This window comes from Salmo salar, chromosome ssa14, assembly GCF_905237065.1.
Source record: "Salmo salar chromosome ssa14, Ssal_v3.1, whole genome shotgun sequence".
Classification (NCBI taxonomy): Eukaryota; Metazoa; Chordata; class Actinopteri; order Salmoniformes; family Salmonidae; genus Salmo; species Salmo salar.
Window position 1 is genome coordinate 23947599 of NC_059455.1, and position 17495 is coordinate 23965093.

General features: G+C 41.1%; 1 protein-coding gene across 3 annotated transcripts in view; it reads left to right on the forward strand.

Annotated features, from left to right (window-relative positions):
• The first annotated feature begins 37 nt into the window (after positions 1 to 37).
• LOC106569259 (dual specificity testis-specific protein kinase 2) overlaps positions 38 to 17495 on the forward strand; it is a 36275-nt gene continuing 18817 nt past the window's right edge. Inside the window, exons 1-2 of one of the 3 annotated variants that reach the window (XM_045694104.1) lie at positions 38 to 556; positions 9492 to 9793. In XM_045694104.1, the coding sequence (XP_045550060.1) occupies positions 9572 to 9793 (222 nt within the window). In that variant the 5' untranslated portion in view covers positions 38 to 556; positions 9492 to 9571. The remainder of the gene's footprint in view (positions 557 to 9491; positions 9794 to 17495) is intronic. The other 2 variants (XM_014140450.2, XM_014140449.2) reach the window with 2 other exon arrangements.

The window sequence follows — 17495 nt, forward strand, 5'->3', positions numbered from 1 at the left end:
ACAGCGATGCGGCACAGAGCTCAATACGTGCCTCTGCGTGTCTCTGGGTGCTCCGCAAAATTGCGTCACACCATCCATATGGCCTCCGAACACATTTTCGGATCAAGCATAAATTGGCTCTTAGGGGAGCCAGTCAACACTGCGTAGCAGAGCTGTCAAACGACTGAAATGTCTTTAACCACTGCGATTGTGTTTTAATGAGAAAATAAATGCCACATAAGGTCTACTGCGAGTTTACATTTCGATTTGAGGTCAGCTATAATTCGTGTAGTTAGTTACTTCGGCGTTGGCTGCGTAACTTCTCGTTTGTTAGCAAAGTGAAGTGGCTACCGTTAACTAGCTTCTCTTCTCTTGTTGACAAACTAAACTAACGTTAGCGCGACCAGCTAACTACAAGCAAGTTAGCCAGCTTGCCGCTACTAGCTCGTGCATGGTGAGTAGACCGACTAGCCTGCAAACTTTGCAATGAGATGGAAGTAACTGAGTTTGGCCTGTCATTTCATCAAGTTGTTGTTGAAGAGTCCAACATCTCATCATCTTCATGACAAACGACAAGGTAAGAACTCTGGCTAGCTCTGCCAGCATGCGACGTTTGCTAGCTAGGTAACGTTAGCGGATGAAGCCTGCCACTCAGTATGTGTCCGTTTAGTAACTAACGTTATTAACGTGAGTTAGTTGGCCAGCTAGCTTAGCAGGCTAAAATAAGCTAACTAATGTTATCACGGAAAGTGAAACGCGTGGGGTAAACAGACCAACATTTGTTGCAAGTAGTAGCTACCAGGTAACAACAAAGTTACGTAAATCGTTTCAACATTGTAGCTAATGCAGTAACTCATTGTTTATATTGGAGTATTGCACTGAACTAATCAAACGGCAAATGTTCAGATAATGCTGACCAGGTATTTGATTAACATATTGTATCCGAGCTCATATTGTAGGTTATAAACAGATGTTATCAGATCAGAAGAAACTGGTCCCTCCCCTATGAACAAGACTGGGTCATTATTTAACATCTCAGGAATGTCAGGTATGCTGTTGCTGCCTTGGATACCCATCATTTGCAACTGACTGGGCTCTGATAGTTGTAATAAAAAATACATTTTAGTGAATAGAATCCATTGACTATTTCACAACAGAATAGAAACCTAACTAAATGTTCTACCCTCAAACACTCTCTGATCATCCCTCTTCTTCATAGGGATTCTTGATCTTGCGTTTCATCATAATCAGATGACCCTCCTGTTGGCGATTTAACAATAAACATATTTTATTGTAGCACATTTTAACAGCTTGATAGAGCACAAATACTTGGTGTCAGGCGACCACAGGGATGTTCAGGGCTTGACATTCAGGTAAAGATGCCAATGGCACACCGGACAAGTGCCAACCCGAAAGATACTGGCCCAAATAAAATTAACAAAATACTGTCCCGGGTCAGGATCTGTCAGGGAAGCAAATGATGCGCGCATAATTTCAATTGCAGGTTATTTTCTTTCATTTGGGCTGAGCAAGTAGGATATAAATTCAAGTTCTTTCAAATACTTTTTCATGCACTTAATTTTCATGGAACTACATTTTATGTCTAATTGTTGTAATAGCCAATATAAAAAAACATATGTATTAACACTTAGAGAATAATGCATGTTTTACCGCAACAGACTAGCGCAACACCCGGAACAAATGAAAGCGGCTACATCTCACAAACATTTATCAGAAATGAAATCACAGAATAATTATTTTGAGCAGTAGAACTTCTAAATCGGCTACCATAACTTCAAGGGCTTTAAGCACCAAATAGCCTCGAGGAAATGTCAGATTCGGCTATTCCATGAGTGAATTGCGCATAGCTAATATTCAACCATCAACTAAGACTGAACTTTTTATAGCTGGTTTGCATACCCATTCTTGATTATTGCCTTAGCATTTACTTGTATATATCATAACTTGGAACATCTTTCCTACCGCTGTTGGTGTCCTATCGAGTTGCTGCAATCTCAAATTAGGCTATATTTGTGCGGCGCTAGTGTGATAAATCATCGACATGACGAGCTAACAGCTTCAGAAATTAATCAGTTTTTTAATCAGTTGTATACCCTAGATTTAAAAAAAAAGCATTATTACAATATTTTGTCCAAGCGGGCCGCTGAAAGGGATGAGCAACTGGCCAGGAGGGTTTTCAAAACCTCCCGGGCAAGTCAAGCCCTGATGTCCCATGGGCATTTCCATCGAAAATGACCCATGAGCACAAACGTGACGTTCAAAGGACCATATACCAAATTGGGTGTCAAATGGATGCTTGGTCTTCATTTTTGGGAAATGAAGGCATACAGATATTTTTCAACCATTTTCCATTTAAAAAAAATGAAGAGCAAGTAAAGGCTTTGATTTGTGGATTAACAGATGAAAAGGGGGTTTTAGCAAGCATCTACCAGAAAGAGTCTGAAAAGGTATTCATCAAAACACAATGTTGACATAGAGTCCCCTGCCCACTAATATCAACACTTCCAATGCATTCGGAAAGTATTCAGACCCCTTCCCTTTTCCACATTTTGTTACGTTACAGCCTTACTGTAAAATGAATAAAAAATATAATACTAATCAATCTACACACAATACCCCATAATGACAAAGCAAAAACAGGGTTTTAGAAATGTTTATCTTATTTACATAAGTATTCAGACCCTTTGCTATGAGACTCGAAATTGAGCTCAGGTGCATCCTGTTTCCATTGATAATCATTGAGATGTTTCTACAACTTGATTGGAGTCCACCTGTGGTAAATTCAATTGATTGGAAGTGCTTTGGAATGACACACACTTGTCTATATAAGGTCCCATAGTTGACGGTGCATGTCAGAGCAAAAACCAAGCCATGAGGTCAAAGGAAAAGTCCATAAAGCTCCAAGGCAGGATTGTTTTGAGGCACAGATCTGGGGAAGGGTACCAAAACATTTCTACAGCATTGAAGGTCCCCAAGAACACAGCGGCCTCCATCATTCTTAAATGGAGGAAGTTTGGAACCACCAAGACTCTTCCTAGAGCTGGCCCCCTGTCCAAACTGAGCAATCGGGGGAGAGGTGACAAAGAACCCGATTGTCACTCTGACAGAGCTCTAGAGTTCCTCTGTGGAGATGGGTGAACTTTCCAGAAGGACAACCATCTCTGCAGCACTACGCCAATCAGGTCTTTATGGTAGAGTGGCCGGACAGAAGCCACTCCTCAGTAAAAGGCACATTACAGCCCACTTGGGTCTCTGGTCTGATGAAACCAAGATTGAACTATTTGGCCTGAATGCCAAGTGTCATGTCTGGAGACAATCTGCCACTATCCTTACCGTGAAGCATGGTGGTGGCAGCATCCTGCTATGGGGATGTTTTTCAGAAGGGACTGGGAGACTAGTCAGGATCGAGGGAAAGATGAACTGAGCAAAGTACAGAGAGATCCTTGAAGAAAACCTGTTCAGGACCTCACCTTCCAACAGGACAATGACCCTAAGCACAAAGCCAAGACAACACACGAGTGGGTTCAGGACAAGTCTCTGAATGTCTTTGTGGCCCGGACTTGAAACTGATCGAACATCTCTGGAGAGACCTGAAAATAACTGTGCAGCAACACTCCCCATCCAACCTGACAGAGCTTGAGAGGATCTGCAGAGAAGAATGTGAGAAACTCCCCAAATACAGGTGTGCCAAGCTTGTCGCGTCATACCCAAGAAGACTTGAGGCTGTAATCGCTGCCAAAGGTGCTTCAACAAAGTACTGAGTAAAGGGTCTGAATACTTATGTAAATGTGATATTAGTGTGTTTCTTTCTTTTTTTTTCTTCTTTTTTTTACAAATTAGCAAAGAAATCTAAACCTGTTTTTGCTTTGTCATTATGGGGTATTGTGTGTAGATTGAGGATGTTTAAAAAAAAATAATAATTGAATGAAGCTGTAATGTAACAAAATGTGGACGAAGTTGAGGGGTCTGAATAGGAGAAATTGTTTACCTTTTAAGTTTAAAACAATATATATATATTGTCTTGTGCCTTGTAATTCCATTACCAAAAGCACACACATCTTTAAGATCTTTAATCATTTCGCTCCCTGATGTGGAGGGAGGATAATAAATGTTCACACTAGTAACAAGTAATGGTAGACCTGACAATTTAGTTAGTGATTTTACTGATATCAATTTTGTTTATGAATTATTAAGTGATTTAAAACAAATTGGTAACAGAATTACCAAAACATCAGTAACCGAATTACTGCAACTGAATTGGCTACAATGGGAAATCATAGTCACAAACCACAGTTGGGTCACCTGCTACCGTCCTCCCTTCTGCTGGCATACTGCGATGTTCAGCTCCTGTTTTCTTTGTCTTTTTATTGTCTGGTGGTCAAACTATAAGATTCACCGCACACAGTCTGAGTCTGGACAACCCTTCCCTCTACCTCCCTCTTTCCAGTTAATGTCAACTCTCACAGCTCTTACTGACACCTACCCATGAGCCTCCTCTCTTTCCATTTACTGTAACCAGCATCCTCACCCACTGAGAACCAGACGTCCATGGATGTTGAAATGTAGTTGAAATTTGTTCGGTCCACCCTGGCCTTGACGTTAGCGTCCACAGACGGACTGGACCAAATCTGAACCTATTATAGAAGTATGTTTCACAAGTTTGGATAGCACAGTAGAGTACAGTCAGTAAAGCAGAGTACAGTACAATGCAGTAGTAGAGTACAGTATATTGTACTGAAATATACTGTACTGAACTGTGCTCTGCTGTATTGTACTGCACTGTACTCTACTGTGCTGTTATGTCCAAACTTGTGAAACATGAGGAGAATGACATTCATATCCATAATTATGCATATCTGTGTAGTATAGATCAGGTAAACATGATGTAATTCTGTTACTGGGTGTAAATCCACTTCACTTACTGTAGTTCAATAACCAAAAAATATATATATATATATATATATATATATATATATATATATATATATTTATTTTTAAACTCAAGGTGCCATGTCATAGCTGGCATCCCATTCTTTCTGCAGACGTACACTACATGGCCAAAAGTATGTGGACACCTGCTCGTCGAATATCTCATTCCAAAATCATGGGCTTTAATATGGAGTTGGTCCCCCCCCTTTTGCTACTATTACAGCCTCCACTCTTCTGGGAAGGCTTTCCACTAGATGTTGGAACATTGCTGTGTGGACTTGCTTCCATTAAGCCACAAGCATTAGTGAGGACGGACACTGATGTTGGGTGATCAGGTCTGGCTCACAGTTGGCGTACCAATTCATCCTAAAGGTTTTTGATGGTTTTGAGGTCAGGGCTTTGTGCAGGCCAGTCAAGTTCTTTGGAGATTGCGTGGCTGTGTACATTATTTTATACACCTGTTGGCGACATGTGGTTGAAATAGCCGAATCCACTCATTTGAATGGGGTGTCCATACTTTTGGTGATGTAATGTATTTTAATCTTAATTCGTTGCAAATATTTAAGAGATTTTGGAAAATGTGGTTGCGTAAAAGCAGTAGGGTCCAGCTGCGACCATCTCTCAGGGCAGTCATCCACAGGGTCTCTATGCTTCCACCTACTGATATGTCATCGCTCAGTGCATCTCTCAATAAAAGTGGGGGTGTTCAAAAGGAACCATATAAGGAGAAGTGGGGGTTTCAAACAGTCTTATAACAGTAGGAGTGCTGGAATTCTGTAATTACTAGAACCGCCATGACTTGATATTTCAATGATTGTTATTTCAAATATTCAATAATAACTTTTTTTTTTTATGTTTTTTTTTTTTATGATTTAAGGTAGCTAACGTTAGCTAGCATTTACAATATACTTAACCATACATACATTGCTACCGGTAGGTAACGTTCAAAGACAGCTCACAGTGAGTGAATAGACATATATTTTTGCATAACTGAAATTTCTTACTGTCAACTCTGCAGACCATGACTGACGTCCGATAACCCAAACCATGTCTTGAGTGGTACCTTTCAAAACCCCCACTTCTCCATATGATTCCTTTCGACTCCCCCACTTTTCCTGAGAGGTGCATTGAGCGATGACATATCAGTAGGTGACATCAGAGACCCTGAGGGATGACTGCTCTGAGAGGTTGCAGCTGGACCCTTCTCAATAAAAGGGAGATGTTACATCATTTCATTACCAAAGTTTGCATCTGCACAGTTCTAGTGTTATCACGATACCAGTATTGCGATAATAAATGCCATTTAGCAGACACTTTCATCCAATCATGCGTGCATACATGTGGATGGTCCCGGGAATCAAACCCACTATCCTGTCGTTACAAGCGCCATGCTCCACCAACTGAGTTACAAAGGACCACTGCGATATTTTACTTCCTTTCTTCCTAGTATTGTGATACTGGTATCGTGACCACACTACACCGTTCATCCACAAAATTAGTTTTTGTATATATATTTTTTTCAGTGGAAATCATTATGTAGTCCTTGTGCATGGAGTTGTATGATTTGTTAAACTTTGAAATGAATGGTTTTTGTTTGGCATACATTTTAAATTGAAAAACTGATTCAAAGCTTAAATCCGTTACCGTGGAATTGTAATTTTGTCATTAGTGGCCCACTGTAAAATTCCTCTACTTCCTCCAGTTCACTATCATTGAGACTGATTTATCACTTTGGAAGCATGCATTATGTCCACACAAGCCTACAGTGCCTTCAAAGAATTTATACCCTTTTACTTATTCCACAATGTGTTACAGCTTGAATTCAAAATGGATTCAATTGAGAAAAAAAATCTCACTCATCTACACTCAATACCCCATAATGACAAAGTGAAAATGTCTTTAGACATTTTTGCAAATGTATTCAATTAAATACATAAATCTCATTTACATAAGTATTCACACCCCTGAATCAATTCTTTGTAAAAGCATCTTTGGCAGCGACTACAACTATTCATTTTTCTGGGTAAGTCTCTAAGACCTTTCCACACCTGGATTCTGCAACATTTGCCCATTTTATTATTTTCAAAATTCTTCAAGCTCTCTCAAATTGGTTGTTGATCATTGCTATATAAATCTACAGCAAGATCTGAAAATGATTAAGTCAAAACTGTAACTCTGCCACACAGGAACATTCACTGTCTTTTTGGTAAGCAACTCCAGTGTATATTTGGCTTTGTGGTTTAGGTTATTATCCTGCTGAAAGGTGAATTCAGTCCTTAAAAAATTCCCCAGTCCTTAACGATTACAAGCATTCCCATAACATGATGCAGCCACCATTGTGCTTGAAAATATGGAGAGTTGTATTCAGTAATGTATTGGATTTGCCCCAAACAATTTTTTTGGTCCTGAATACAAAATGTTAATTGCTTTGCCACATTTTTTGCAGTATTACGTTAGTGCCTTGTTGCAAACAGGATGCATGTTTTGGAATATTTTTTATTCTGAACGGGATTCCTTCTTTTCACTCCGTCAATTAGGTTAGTATTGTGGAGTAACTACAACGTCGTTGATCCATCCTGTTTTCTCCTTTCACAGCCACTGAACTCTGTTACATCATTGGCCTCATGGTGAAATCCCTGAGCCTTTTCCTTCCTCTCCTTCAACTGAGTTCGGAAGGACGCCTGTATCTTTGTAGTGACTGGGTGTTTTGATACACCATCCAAAGTGTAATTAATGACTTCCCCATGCTCAAAGGGATATTCAATGTCATTTTTTTTACCCATCTACCAATAGGTGCCATTCTTTGCGAGGCATTGGAAAATCTCCTTGGTCTTTGTGGTTGAATCTGTTTTTTGAAATTCACTGCTCGACTGAGTGACCTTACAGAAAGATAATTGTATGTGGGGTACAGGGACGAGGTAGTCATTCAAAAATCATGTTAAACACTTGTGACTTGTTAAGCACATTTTTATTCCTGAACTTATTTAGGCTTACCATAACAAAGGGGTTGAATACTTATTAACTCAAGTCATTTCAGCTTTTCATTTTACTTGTTTTTTTTTCTCTCAAAACAATACCATTCCACTTTGACATTATGGGGTATTGTGTATAGGCCAGTGACAAATCTAAATGTCATCCATTTCAAATTCAAGCTGTAACACCACAAAATGTGCAAAAAGTCCAGGGGTGTGAAGACATTCTAAAGGCACTGTACAAAATGTAGGTTACTGCTGAGATCCTAGGGAGGGAGTGAGGGAAGTAAGGGTTCAGACTGGAGAAGTCATGAATACACTATCTGCATTATTGCTGTGGGAGGATTGATATGACACTGTTGAGTGTTTCTGCTTTGAATGAAGGGAAATAATAATTTATAATTTTAGTGACTTTTTTATGACTTGTTCTTGTGAACCCAGACGACTAGGCCTAGCAGCAATTGAAATGAAAAACAGCCCTCATATGTTATACATTCGTTCTGCTTCTGAAAAGCAGATTTACTAAAACAGCAGCTTTAAACATTCTTGGCAGACCGAGTCTGATCATTGTCATACACTTGCAAAATGGCAAAAAATGCCTTTAGTAATGGAGGAGGATAACATTCTTTTTAAGGGTACGGCTGGAGCAGCAAAAAGATTCCAGAACTAATCCAGTAACTTTGGATGATTTGATTTCAGTTGTTTTCATTTGGGATTGGATGAGGAATGGGAATCGCACAAGCGGTTGAATTAAGAATAGCATTCTTCTCCCAGAGTTTTTAATAGCTTCTCTCTAGTCAATAACTCAAGGAAAGGGGAGGACAGCAGATTAATCCAGAGACATCACCTAGTTACAACCAGCCCATCGAGTAAGCTCAATAGACCTGTGCATGCTGGGAAATCAGGGGTCCTTAACAAGTGCTGGATGCTTCAAAGTACTAGTGCCATGTGAAAGGTCATCCTCTCCCTCACTCAGTCATCATTTAAATCAAAGGACTGCTTCCTATGGTCATTACTATAGGGTTATTATGTCTCCTTGTGTTCCTGTTCATGCTCCCTTGTTCGTTTTGGATCCCAGTCTTCGACTTTGGCTTTATCTTGGCTTAATCTCATATAATTGGACAATCCATCCCTATTAGAGCCATTATTTGTAGGCTTGTCAGACCAGAGGCGGGTTAGGACCCCTGTCATATGTGTCTAAGTAGATTGACCTTGTGTGAAGTAATGCTTTTGTCTTAGTATTTGAAAAAAGTTGGAGGAAATGACAGGAATGTGATAAAATAGATTAGGCTCATTATCCCCCTCATGACAACATAACTGTGTTCTGTTTAAATGAACGGAATGGGGATTAAAAACACACACACACTGATTTATTATGCTTCAGGGGTGCATAAAACACCATATTTTCCATACAGATACTAGCTGAAACTATTGGTGTTTTCTGGCTTGTTATTTGTGACCTGTGAACCATAAGCTTGTACTGTACATTCTAAACTACAGGAAAGTACAAATATTATTAGCTGGCACCAAAACACACAATTTTCTCAGTCTGCCTGCTGAGAATGGATTTTGGTGTTTCCTTCCTCTTAGGGCTGTAAAGGGTTGCCAAGCAGTTATCAAAAATGTGAAACCTTCGAGGAGTCCCCCACAGAGTTACCAGTGAAGAGAGAATGATGGATCGGAACAAGCGCAACTCCATTGCCGGCTTCCCCTCCATGAGGCCAGACCGTCTCGATGACCTGGATGGTGGAGGGGAATGGGCCCCGTCTCAGGTGGGAAGAGTGTGCCCCTCGTCCTACCGCGCCCTCATCAGTGCCTTCTCCTGCCTGACGCGCCTTGATGACTTCATCTGCGAGTGGATTGGCTCCGGCTTCTTCTCAGAGGTCTACAAGGTGGGTTTATGTTATGATTGACGAGAAATGCAAGAGTTTTATGGTAGGTAGGTGGTACTGGTAGGTAAATAGTACATTGTGTGAGGACCGCTTATTCATTCATATCAACATATGGTTTAGGCTAGGCTAGCAGAAAAGCTATGGTATGTCATCACCAGGATTACTTAGAAACATATCTCACCCTGAGTTGTGATGATGTCTCAGCCCTTATTCTATTATTAAACCTCAGTGTGTGGTGCAGAATACAGTTAGCTAATACATTGAGCGAGTGACGAGGAGACAGCAACCAACAAAGAAGACAATTATTTTTGTTTAACCTTTATTTAACTAGGCAAGTCAGTTAAGAACAAATTATTTTTTACAATGACGGCCTAGGAACAGTGGGTTAACTGTCTTGTTCAGGGGCAGAACAACAGATTTTTACCTTGTCAGCTCGGGGATTCGATCTAGCAACCTTTCGGTTACTGGCCAACGCTCTAACAACTAGGCTACCTGCCGCCCCTATCGCTATTGTAGACTAATAGCTACCATAGTAGACTAATAGCTACCATAGCGAAGTTGTTTATCATCAAATATGATTACGTAGTACCTGTCTTGACTGCATCAAACTGGAAGAAGCTAGTTAAGCTAACTAATGTTAGCTAGCTAGGCTAATTGAGGCTGCAGAGCATTTTTTTAAATGTTTTTTAAAATTTCAAGCACCTTCTCATTCTACAGTTACAAATAACAAGTCCGTTCAGAATATTAAGTAGTACTCTGTCTGTTGGCGCTTAGTCGTTGTAGCCTATCGTTCTCCTTTAACTTTTAATTCTGTCACTTCCATTGATTAGATACTTTTGGTCATGTAGTGTATGTGGACACCTGTTTGTCAAACATCTCATTCCAAAATCATAGGTATTAATATGGAGTTGCCCCCCCCCCCTTTGCTGCTATAACAGCCTCTAGTCTTCTGGGAAGGATTTCCACTAGATGTTGGAATATTGCTGCGGGGACTTGCTTCCATTCAGCCACGAGCATTAGTTAGGTCGGGCACTGATGTTGCGAGATTAGGCCTGGCTCAAAGTTGGTGTACCAATTCATCCTAAAGGTATTCGATGGGGTTGAGGTCAGGGCTCTGTGCAGGCCAGTCAGGTTCTTCCACACCGATCTCGATGAACAATTTCTGTATGGACCTCGCTTTGTGCACGCAGGCATTGTCATGCTGAAACAGGAAAGGGCCTCCCACAATCTGTTGCCATAAAGTTGGAAGCACAGAATCGTCTACTCTAGAATGTCATTGTATGCTGTAGTGTTAAGATTTTCCTTCACTGGAACTAAGGGGCCTAGACCGAACCATGAAAAACAGCCCTAGACCATTGTTCCTCCTCCACCAAACTTCACAGTTGGCACTATGCATTCGGGCAGGTAGCATTCTCCTGGCAACCGCCAAACCCAGATTAATCCGTCGGACTGCCAGATGGTGAAGCGTGATTCATCACTTCAGAGAACGCGTTTCCACTGCTCCAGAGTCCAGTGGCGGCAAGCTTTAGACCACTCCAGCCGACGCCTGGCATTGCGATCTTAGGCTTGTGTGCGGCTGCTCGGCCATGGAATCCCATTTCATGACGCTCCCAAAGAATAGTTGGGAGGCCCATTATCAGTAACCATCACTCGTGTTCCAATGGCACGTTGTGTTAGCTAGTCCAAGTTTATAATTTTAACAGGCAAATTGATCATTAGAAAACCCTTTTGCAATTATGTTAGCACAGCTGAAAACTGTTGTGCTGATTTAAAGAAGCAATAAAACTGGCCTTCTTTAGACTAGTTGAGTATCTGGAGCATCAAATTTTATTGGTCACATGCGCCGAATACAACCGGTGTAGACCTTACAGTGAAATGCATACTCACGAGCCCCTAACCGACAGTGCAGTTTTAAAAAATACGGATAAGAGAAGTGACAGCTTCATTAAATAGTACCAGCAAAACACCAGTCTCAACGTCAACAGTGAAGAGGCGACTCCGGGATGCTGGCCTTCTAGGCAGAGTTCCTCTGTTCAGTGTCTGTGTTCTTTTGTCCATATTAATCTTTTATTTTTATTGGCCAGTCTGAGATATGGCTTTTTCTTTGTAGCTCTGCCTAGTAGAAGGCCAGCATCCCCGAGTTGCCTCTTCACTGTTGACGTTGAGACTGGTGTTTTGCGGGTACTATTTAATGAAGCTGCCAGTTGAGGACTTGTGAGGCGTCTGTTTCTCAAACTAGACACTCTCTTATGTACTTGTCCTCTTGCTCAGTTGTGCACTGGGGCCTCCCACTACTCTTTGTATTCTGGTTATAGCCAGCTTGCGCTGTTCTGTGAAGGGAGTAGTACAGTGTTGTACGAGATTTCATTTTCTTAGCAATTTCTCGCATGGAATAGCCTTCATTTCTCAGAACAAGAATAGATTGACGAGTTTCAGAAGAAAGGTCTTTGTTTCTGGCCATTTTGAGTCTGTAATCGAACCCACAAATGCTGACGCTCCAGATACTCAACTAGTCTAAAGAAGGCCAGTTTTGTTGCTTCATTAATTAGGACAACCGTTTTTAGCTGTGCTAACCTTTTTGCAATTATGTTTTCTGATGATCAATTAGCCTTTTTAAAATGATCAACTTGGATTAGCTAACACAACGTGCCATTGGACTACAGGAGTGATGGTTGCTGATAACCTGTTAGGGCTAGGGGGCAGTATTGACACGGCTGGATAAAAAACGTACCCGATTTAATCTGGTTACTACTCCTGCCCAGTAACTAGAATATGCATATAATTATTGGCTTTGGATAGAAAACACCCTAAAGTTTCTAAAACTGTTTGAATGGTGTCTGTGAGTATAACAGAACTCATATGGCAGGCCGAAAAGGAGATTCCCTGTCGGAATATTATCGCTTTTTTACGAGATAAATTGCATAAAAATTGATTTTAAACAGCGGTTGACATGCTTCGAAGTACGGTAATGGAATATTTAGATTTTTTTTGTCACGAATTGCGCCATGCGCACGACCCTGATTTACCATTTCGGATAGTGTCTGGGACGCACAAACAAAACGCCGCTTTTCGGATATAACGATGGATTATTTTGGACCAAACCAACATTTGTTATTGAAGTAGCAGTCCTGGGAGTGCATTCTGACGAAGACAACAAAAGGTAATCAAACTTTTGTAATAGCAAATCTGATATTGGTGAGTGCTAAACTTGCCGGGTGTCTAAATAGCTAGCCCGTGATGGCTGGGCTATGTACTTAGAATATTGCAAAATGTGCTTTCACCAAAAAGCTATTTTAAAATCGGACATATCGAGTGCATAGAGGAGTTCTGTATCTATAATTCTTAAAATAATTGTTATGCTTTTTGTGAACGTTTATCGTGAGTAATTTAGTAAATTGTTAGTGAATTCGCCGGAAGTTTGCGGGGGGTATGCTAGTTCTGAACGTCACATGCTAATGTAAAAAGCTGGTTTTTGATATAAATATGAACTTGATTGAACAAAACATGCATGTAATGTATAACATAATGTCCTAGGGTTGTCATCTGATGAAGATCATCAAAGGTGAGTGCTGCATTTAGCTGTCTTCTGGATTTTTGTGACATTATATGCTAGCTTGAAAAATGGGTGTCTGATTATTTCTGGCTTGGTACTCTGCTGACATAATCTAATGTTTTGCTTTCGTTGTAAAGCCTTTTTGAAATCGGACAGTGTGGTTAGATTAACGAGAGTCTTGTCTTTTAAATAGCTGTAAAATAGTCATATGTTTGAGAAATTGAAGTAATAGGATTTTTAAGGTATTTGAAAATCGCGCCACTGGATTACACTGGCTGTTGCGTAGGTGGGACGAATTCGTCCCGCCTAGCCCAGAGAGGATAATGGGCCTCTGTACGCCTATGTAGATATTCCACAAAAAATCGGCCGTTTTACTATTTTCTACATTGTAGAATAATAGTGAAGACATCACAACTATGAAATAACACATGGAATCATGTAGTAACCAAAAGTGTTTCACAAATCAAAATGTATTTTAGATTCCTCAAAGTAGCCACCCTTTGCCTTGATGACAGCTTTGCACATTCTTGGCATTCTCTCAACCTGGAATGCTTTTCCAACAGTCTTGAAGGAGTTCCCACATATGCTGAGCACTTGTTGGATGCTTTTCCTTCACTCTGCGGTCCAACTCATCCTAAGCCATCTCAATTGGGTTGAGGTCGGGTGATTTGTGGAGGCCAGGTCATCTAAAGCAGCACTCCATCACTCTCTGTGGTCAAGTAGCCCGTACACAGCCTGGAGGTGTGTTGGGTCATTGTCCTGTTGAGAGAGAAATAATAGTCCCACTAAGCGCAAACCAGATGGGATGGCATATCGCTGCAGAATGCTGTGGTAGCCATGCTGGTTAAGTGTAGCTTGAATTCTAAATAAATCACTGACAATGTCACCAGCAAAGCACCCCCACACCATCACATCTCCTCCTCTATGCTTCACGGTGGGAACGACCCATGCGGAGATCATCCGTTCACCTACTCTGCGTCTCACAAAGACACAGTGGTTGGAACCAAAAATCTCAAATTTGGACTCATCAGACCAAAGGACAGATTTCCACTGGTCTAATGTCCATTGCTCATGTTTCTTGGCCCAAGCAAGTCTCGTCTTCTTATTGGTGTCCTTTCGTAGTGGTTTCTTTGTAGTAATTCGACCATGAAGGCCTGATTCACGCAGTCTTCTCTGAACAGTTGATGTTGAGATGTCTGTTACTTGAACTCTGAATCATTTATTTGGGCTGCAATCTGAGGTGCAGTTAACGCTAATTAACTTTATCCTCTGCAGCAGAGGTAATTCTGGGTCTTTCCTGTGGCAGTCCTCATGAGAGCCAGTTTCATCAGAGCTTGATGGTTATTGCGACTGCACTTTAAGAAACTTTCAAAGTTCTTGAAATGTTCCGTATTGACTGACCTTCATGTCTTAAAGTAATGATGGACTGTCATTTCTCTTTGCTTATTTGAGCTGTTCTTGCCATAATATGGACTTGGTCTTTTCCCAAATAGGGCTGTCTTCTGTATACCTTCTCACAACACAACTTATTGGCTCAAACGCATTAAGAAATAAATTCCACAAATTCACTTTTAACAAGGCACACCTGTTATTTGAAATGCATTCCAGGTGACTACCTCATGAAGCTGGTTGAGAGAATGCCAAGAGTGTGCAAAGCTGTCATCAAGGCAAAGGGTGGCTACTTTGTGGAATCTCAAAAATATTTTGATTTGTTTAACACTTTATGGTTGCTACGTGATTAAATTTTTTTTCTTCCTATTTTTGATGTCTTCATTATTGCATATCTCTTTTGAAACGCACAGAGGCTCTGACTGTAGCCTATTGTCGCTTTGATGACTTATGATTGGCCAACAACAACAAGCTACACGCGCCACTCTCCACTTTCATGAAAATCAAGAGCAGCAGCATAAATTATCCAATTTCTCCCTCGCGCGCACAGCAGTCGCGTTCTGATATGTAGAGGCCCTTCCGGACAAGTCAGTTAAAATGACACATACCCGTAACAATCAGATCCAACCCAAACCCGTGACATTATTTAGAATTCTGGATTGGGTCTCAGGTATTCGGGTACAGATGGATCCGTGAACACCTCTAGCACACAGATACTGTGGCCGCTCCTTATTACATTGATCTAGCCTATTCTCTCACAATCGACTGATTTGGCACGTGCGAGAAGCCAATTTATTTCCACGTTGTGTTTGCTAGTCCTTGAAGGGCTGAAGAGGTTTATGATTGCGACTAGACGTTAGGCTACAATGGCTGTCTAAGTGCTATATCGTCCATTACACTAACAGCCTGACAGGGTTGGTGCTTCAACAGGTATTGCTATTGAGGTTAGATGTTCAACTCCTTTACTGACATTTTGAGGTCATGTTAGCTACGTTCAATTTTGGTGTAACCCACATTGTAATTTCCTCCAACCAGCTTCAGCGCTCATGAAAGTTACTTTTACTTTCAATGAGGGACTTTCAATTAGTTAGTTTATAGACTTCAGCTTCACCTACTGAAAAGTCGGAGTCAGGGTATTCTATATTGATGTTGTCACAACCACCACAATAATGTCAGCACTTTCTATCTCATGCCTCCTATCTTAGTCATACTGTTTCCTTTCCATCTGTATGTATGAGTCAAACAGGAAACTAGCCTAATTACAGAAAGGAATAGAAGTGTTGCTATGTCTGGAGCTGTGACGCACAGTAATCTAATGGCTGCTTCAGAGCAGAGAGTGGTCTGCCTTAGAACTACTCAATCACTGCTCATTGGATTCAAAGGGTTAATGCAAAGGACCCAGTGCTGACTTGGTGGGGGAAGGGCAGCGTGTAGGGTCCTGCCCCAGTCTGCCTGAGGGGATGTCATCACACCATGTATTTTAGGGAGGGAATGCCCATCCAACCTGAACATGACTGGGGCCTTCTGCCTTTACAAATGGTCCTTGTTGAACAAACCCTAAAGAAAAAGCTTCCTTTATTCACACACACATGCTCAACCATGTTTTAAAAGGTGCTGTTTAATCCTTGGGGCCATGATATTGTTATATTGCAGCTGTTTCCTCTCAAGTCAAAATGATGACTTCAGCTTTATTAGTACAACAATATTTACCCTCATTGCTTCTCACTTGCGATATTTACCCTCGTTGCTTCATACTTGCTTCTCTAAATGCTTAACGGACACAAATATTTCCTGTTTAATGAGAGTTCCATATTTGTCTAAGCAAGGGGACAATGGATCTACATGAAATAAAATGGAATTATCTGTTTGTCTTCGACTGTGTGTCCTGTCTACAGGGCTAGGTATTGTGGAGGCTAGCTGGATTGATGGAACAGATTGGAGGTGCAGGGTCTTGCTGGGGCAACATTATGGGTCTTTGTTTGAGCCAGGCTGCACTCTCTCTTGGTGGGCAGAGGATGGGAGTGGGGGAGGTGGTCTAGAGGAGGCCATCTGCTGCCTGCTCCTCTCCTACAGGGAAGAGCAAGACTAGCTGCACCTTTGTACTTGAACATCAAGAGTGGCTAAAGAAGCACTATGAACTGGATACTCATCCAAGTGTTATAGAAGCCTAGCTTGGTCTGCTTCCCTTTTCTGTACCTCAAACTTCCTTTTATCTCCGCTCTCCAACAAATGTAACCTGTAAACTAGCTATATAACCAGCTATGCAGTGTATCTGTTACTGTACTCGCAGACCGACCTGAGTTGAGACTTAATATCTTCTTATTCACTGGTTTCAGTGTCTTAATATTTCATCTGGAGGAAGTGAGCAGTAGCAGATACAGCTTATTTTTCTCACCCTGACTCATAACTTCCTGTGGTTGTTATGGCTTTGAGGAAGCAAATCAATCTGATCGTTGGGAAATAGTTTTATGTTTGTATTGTTGTAGTTAGAAAAGTATTCTGCCTTCTCTGCCAAAGAAAAGGGTTACATTTTAGGTAGTTGTGATAGGCTAACACCTAGGTTACATATCACAACATTCATATTCTTGGCCTCGGCTCAGTATTCTTTCTAGTGCACCACTGTGGGGATGACCGGCAGCCACTCATCTTTGATCACATTGGAGTTAATGCTGCAAGGAAGGCCAGTGACTGACTTAATTCACAGGAGAAATAGACTAGGTTGATTCCCCGTTGTTATGGTGCTGGATGTGGAATGACATT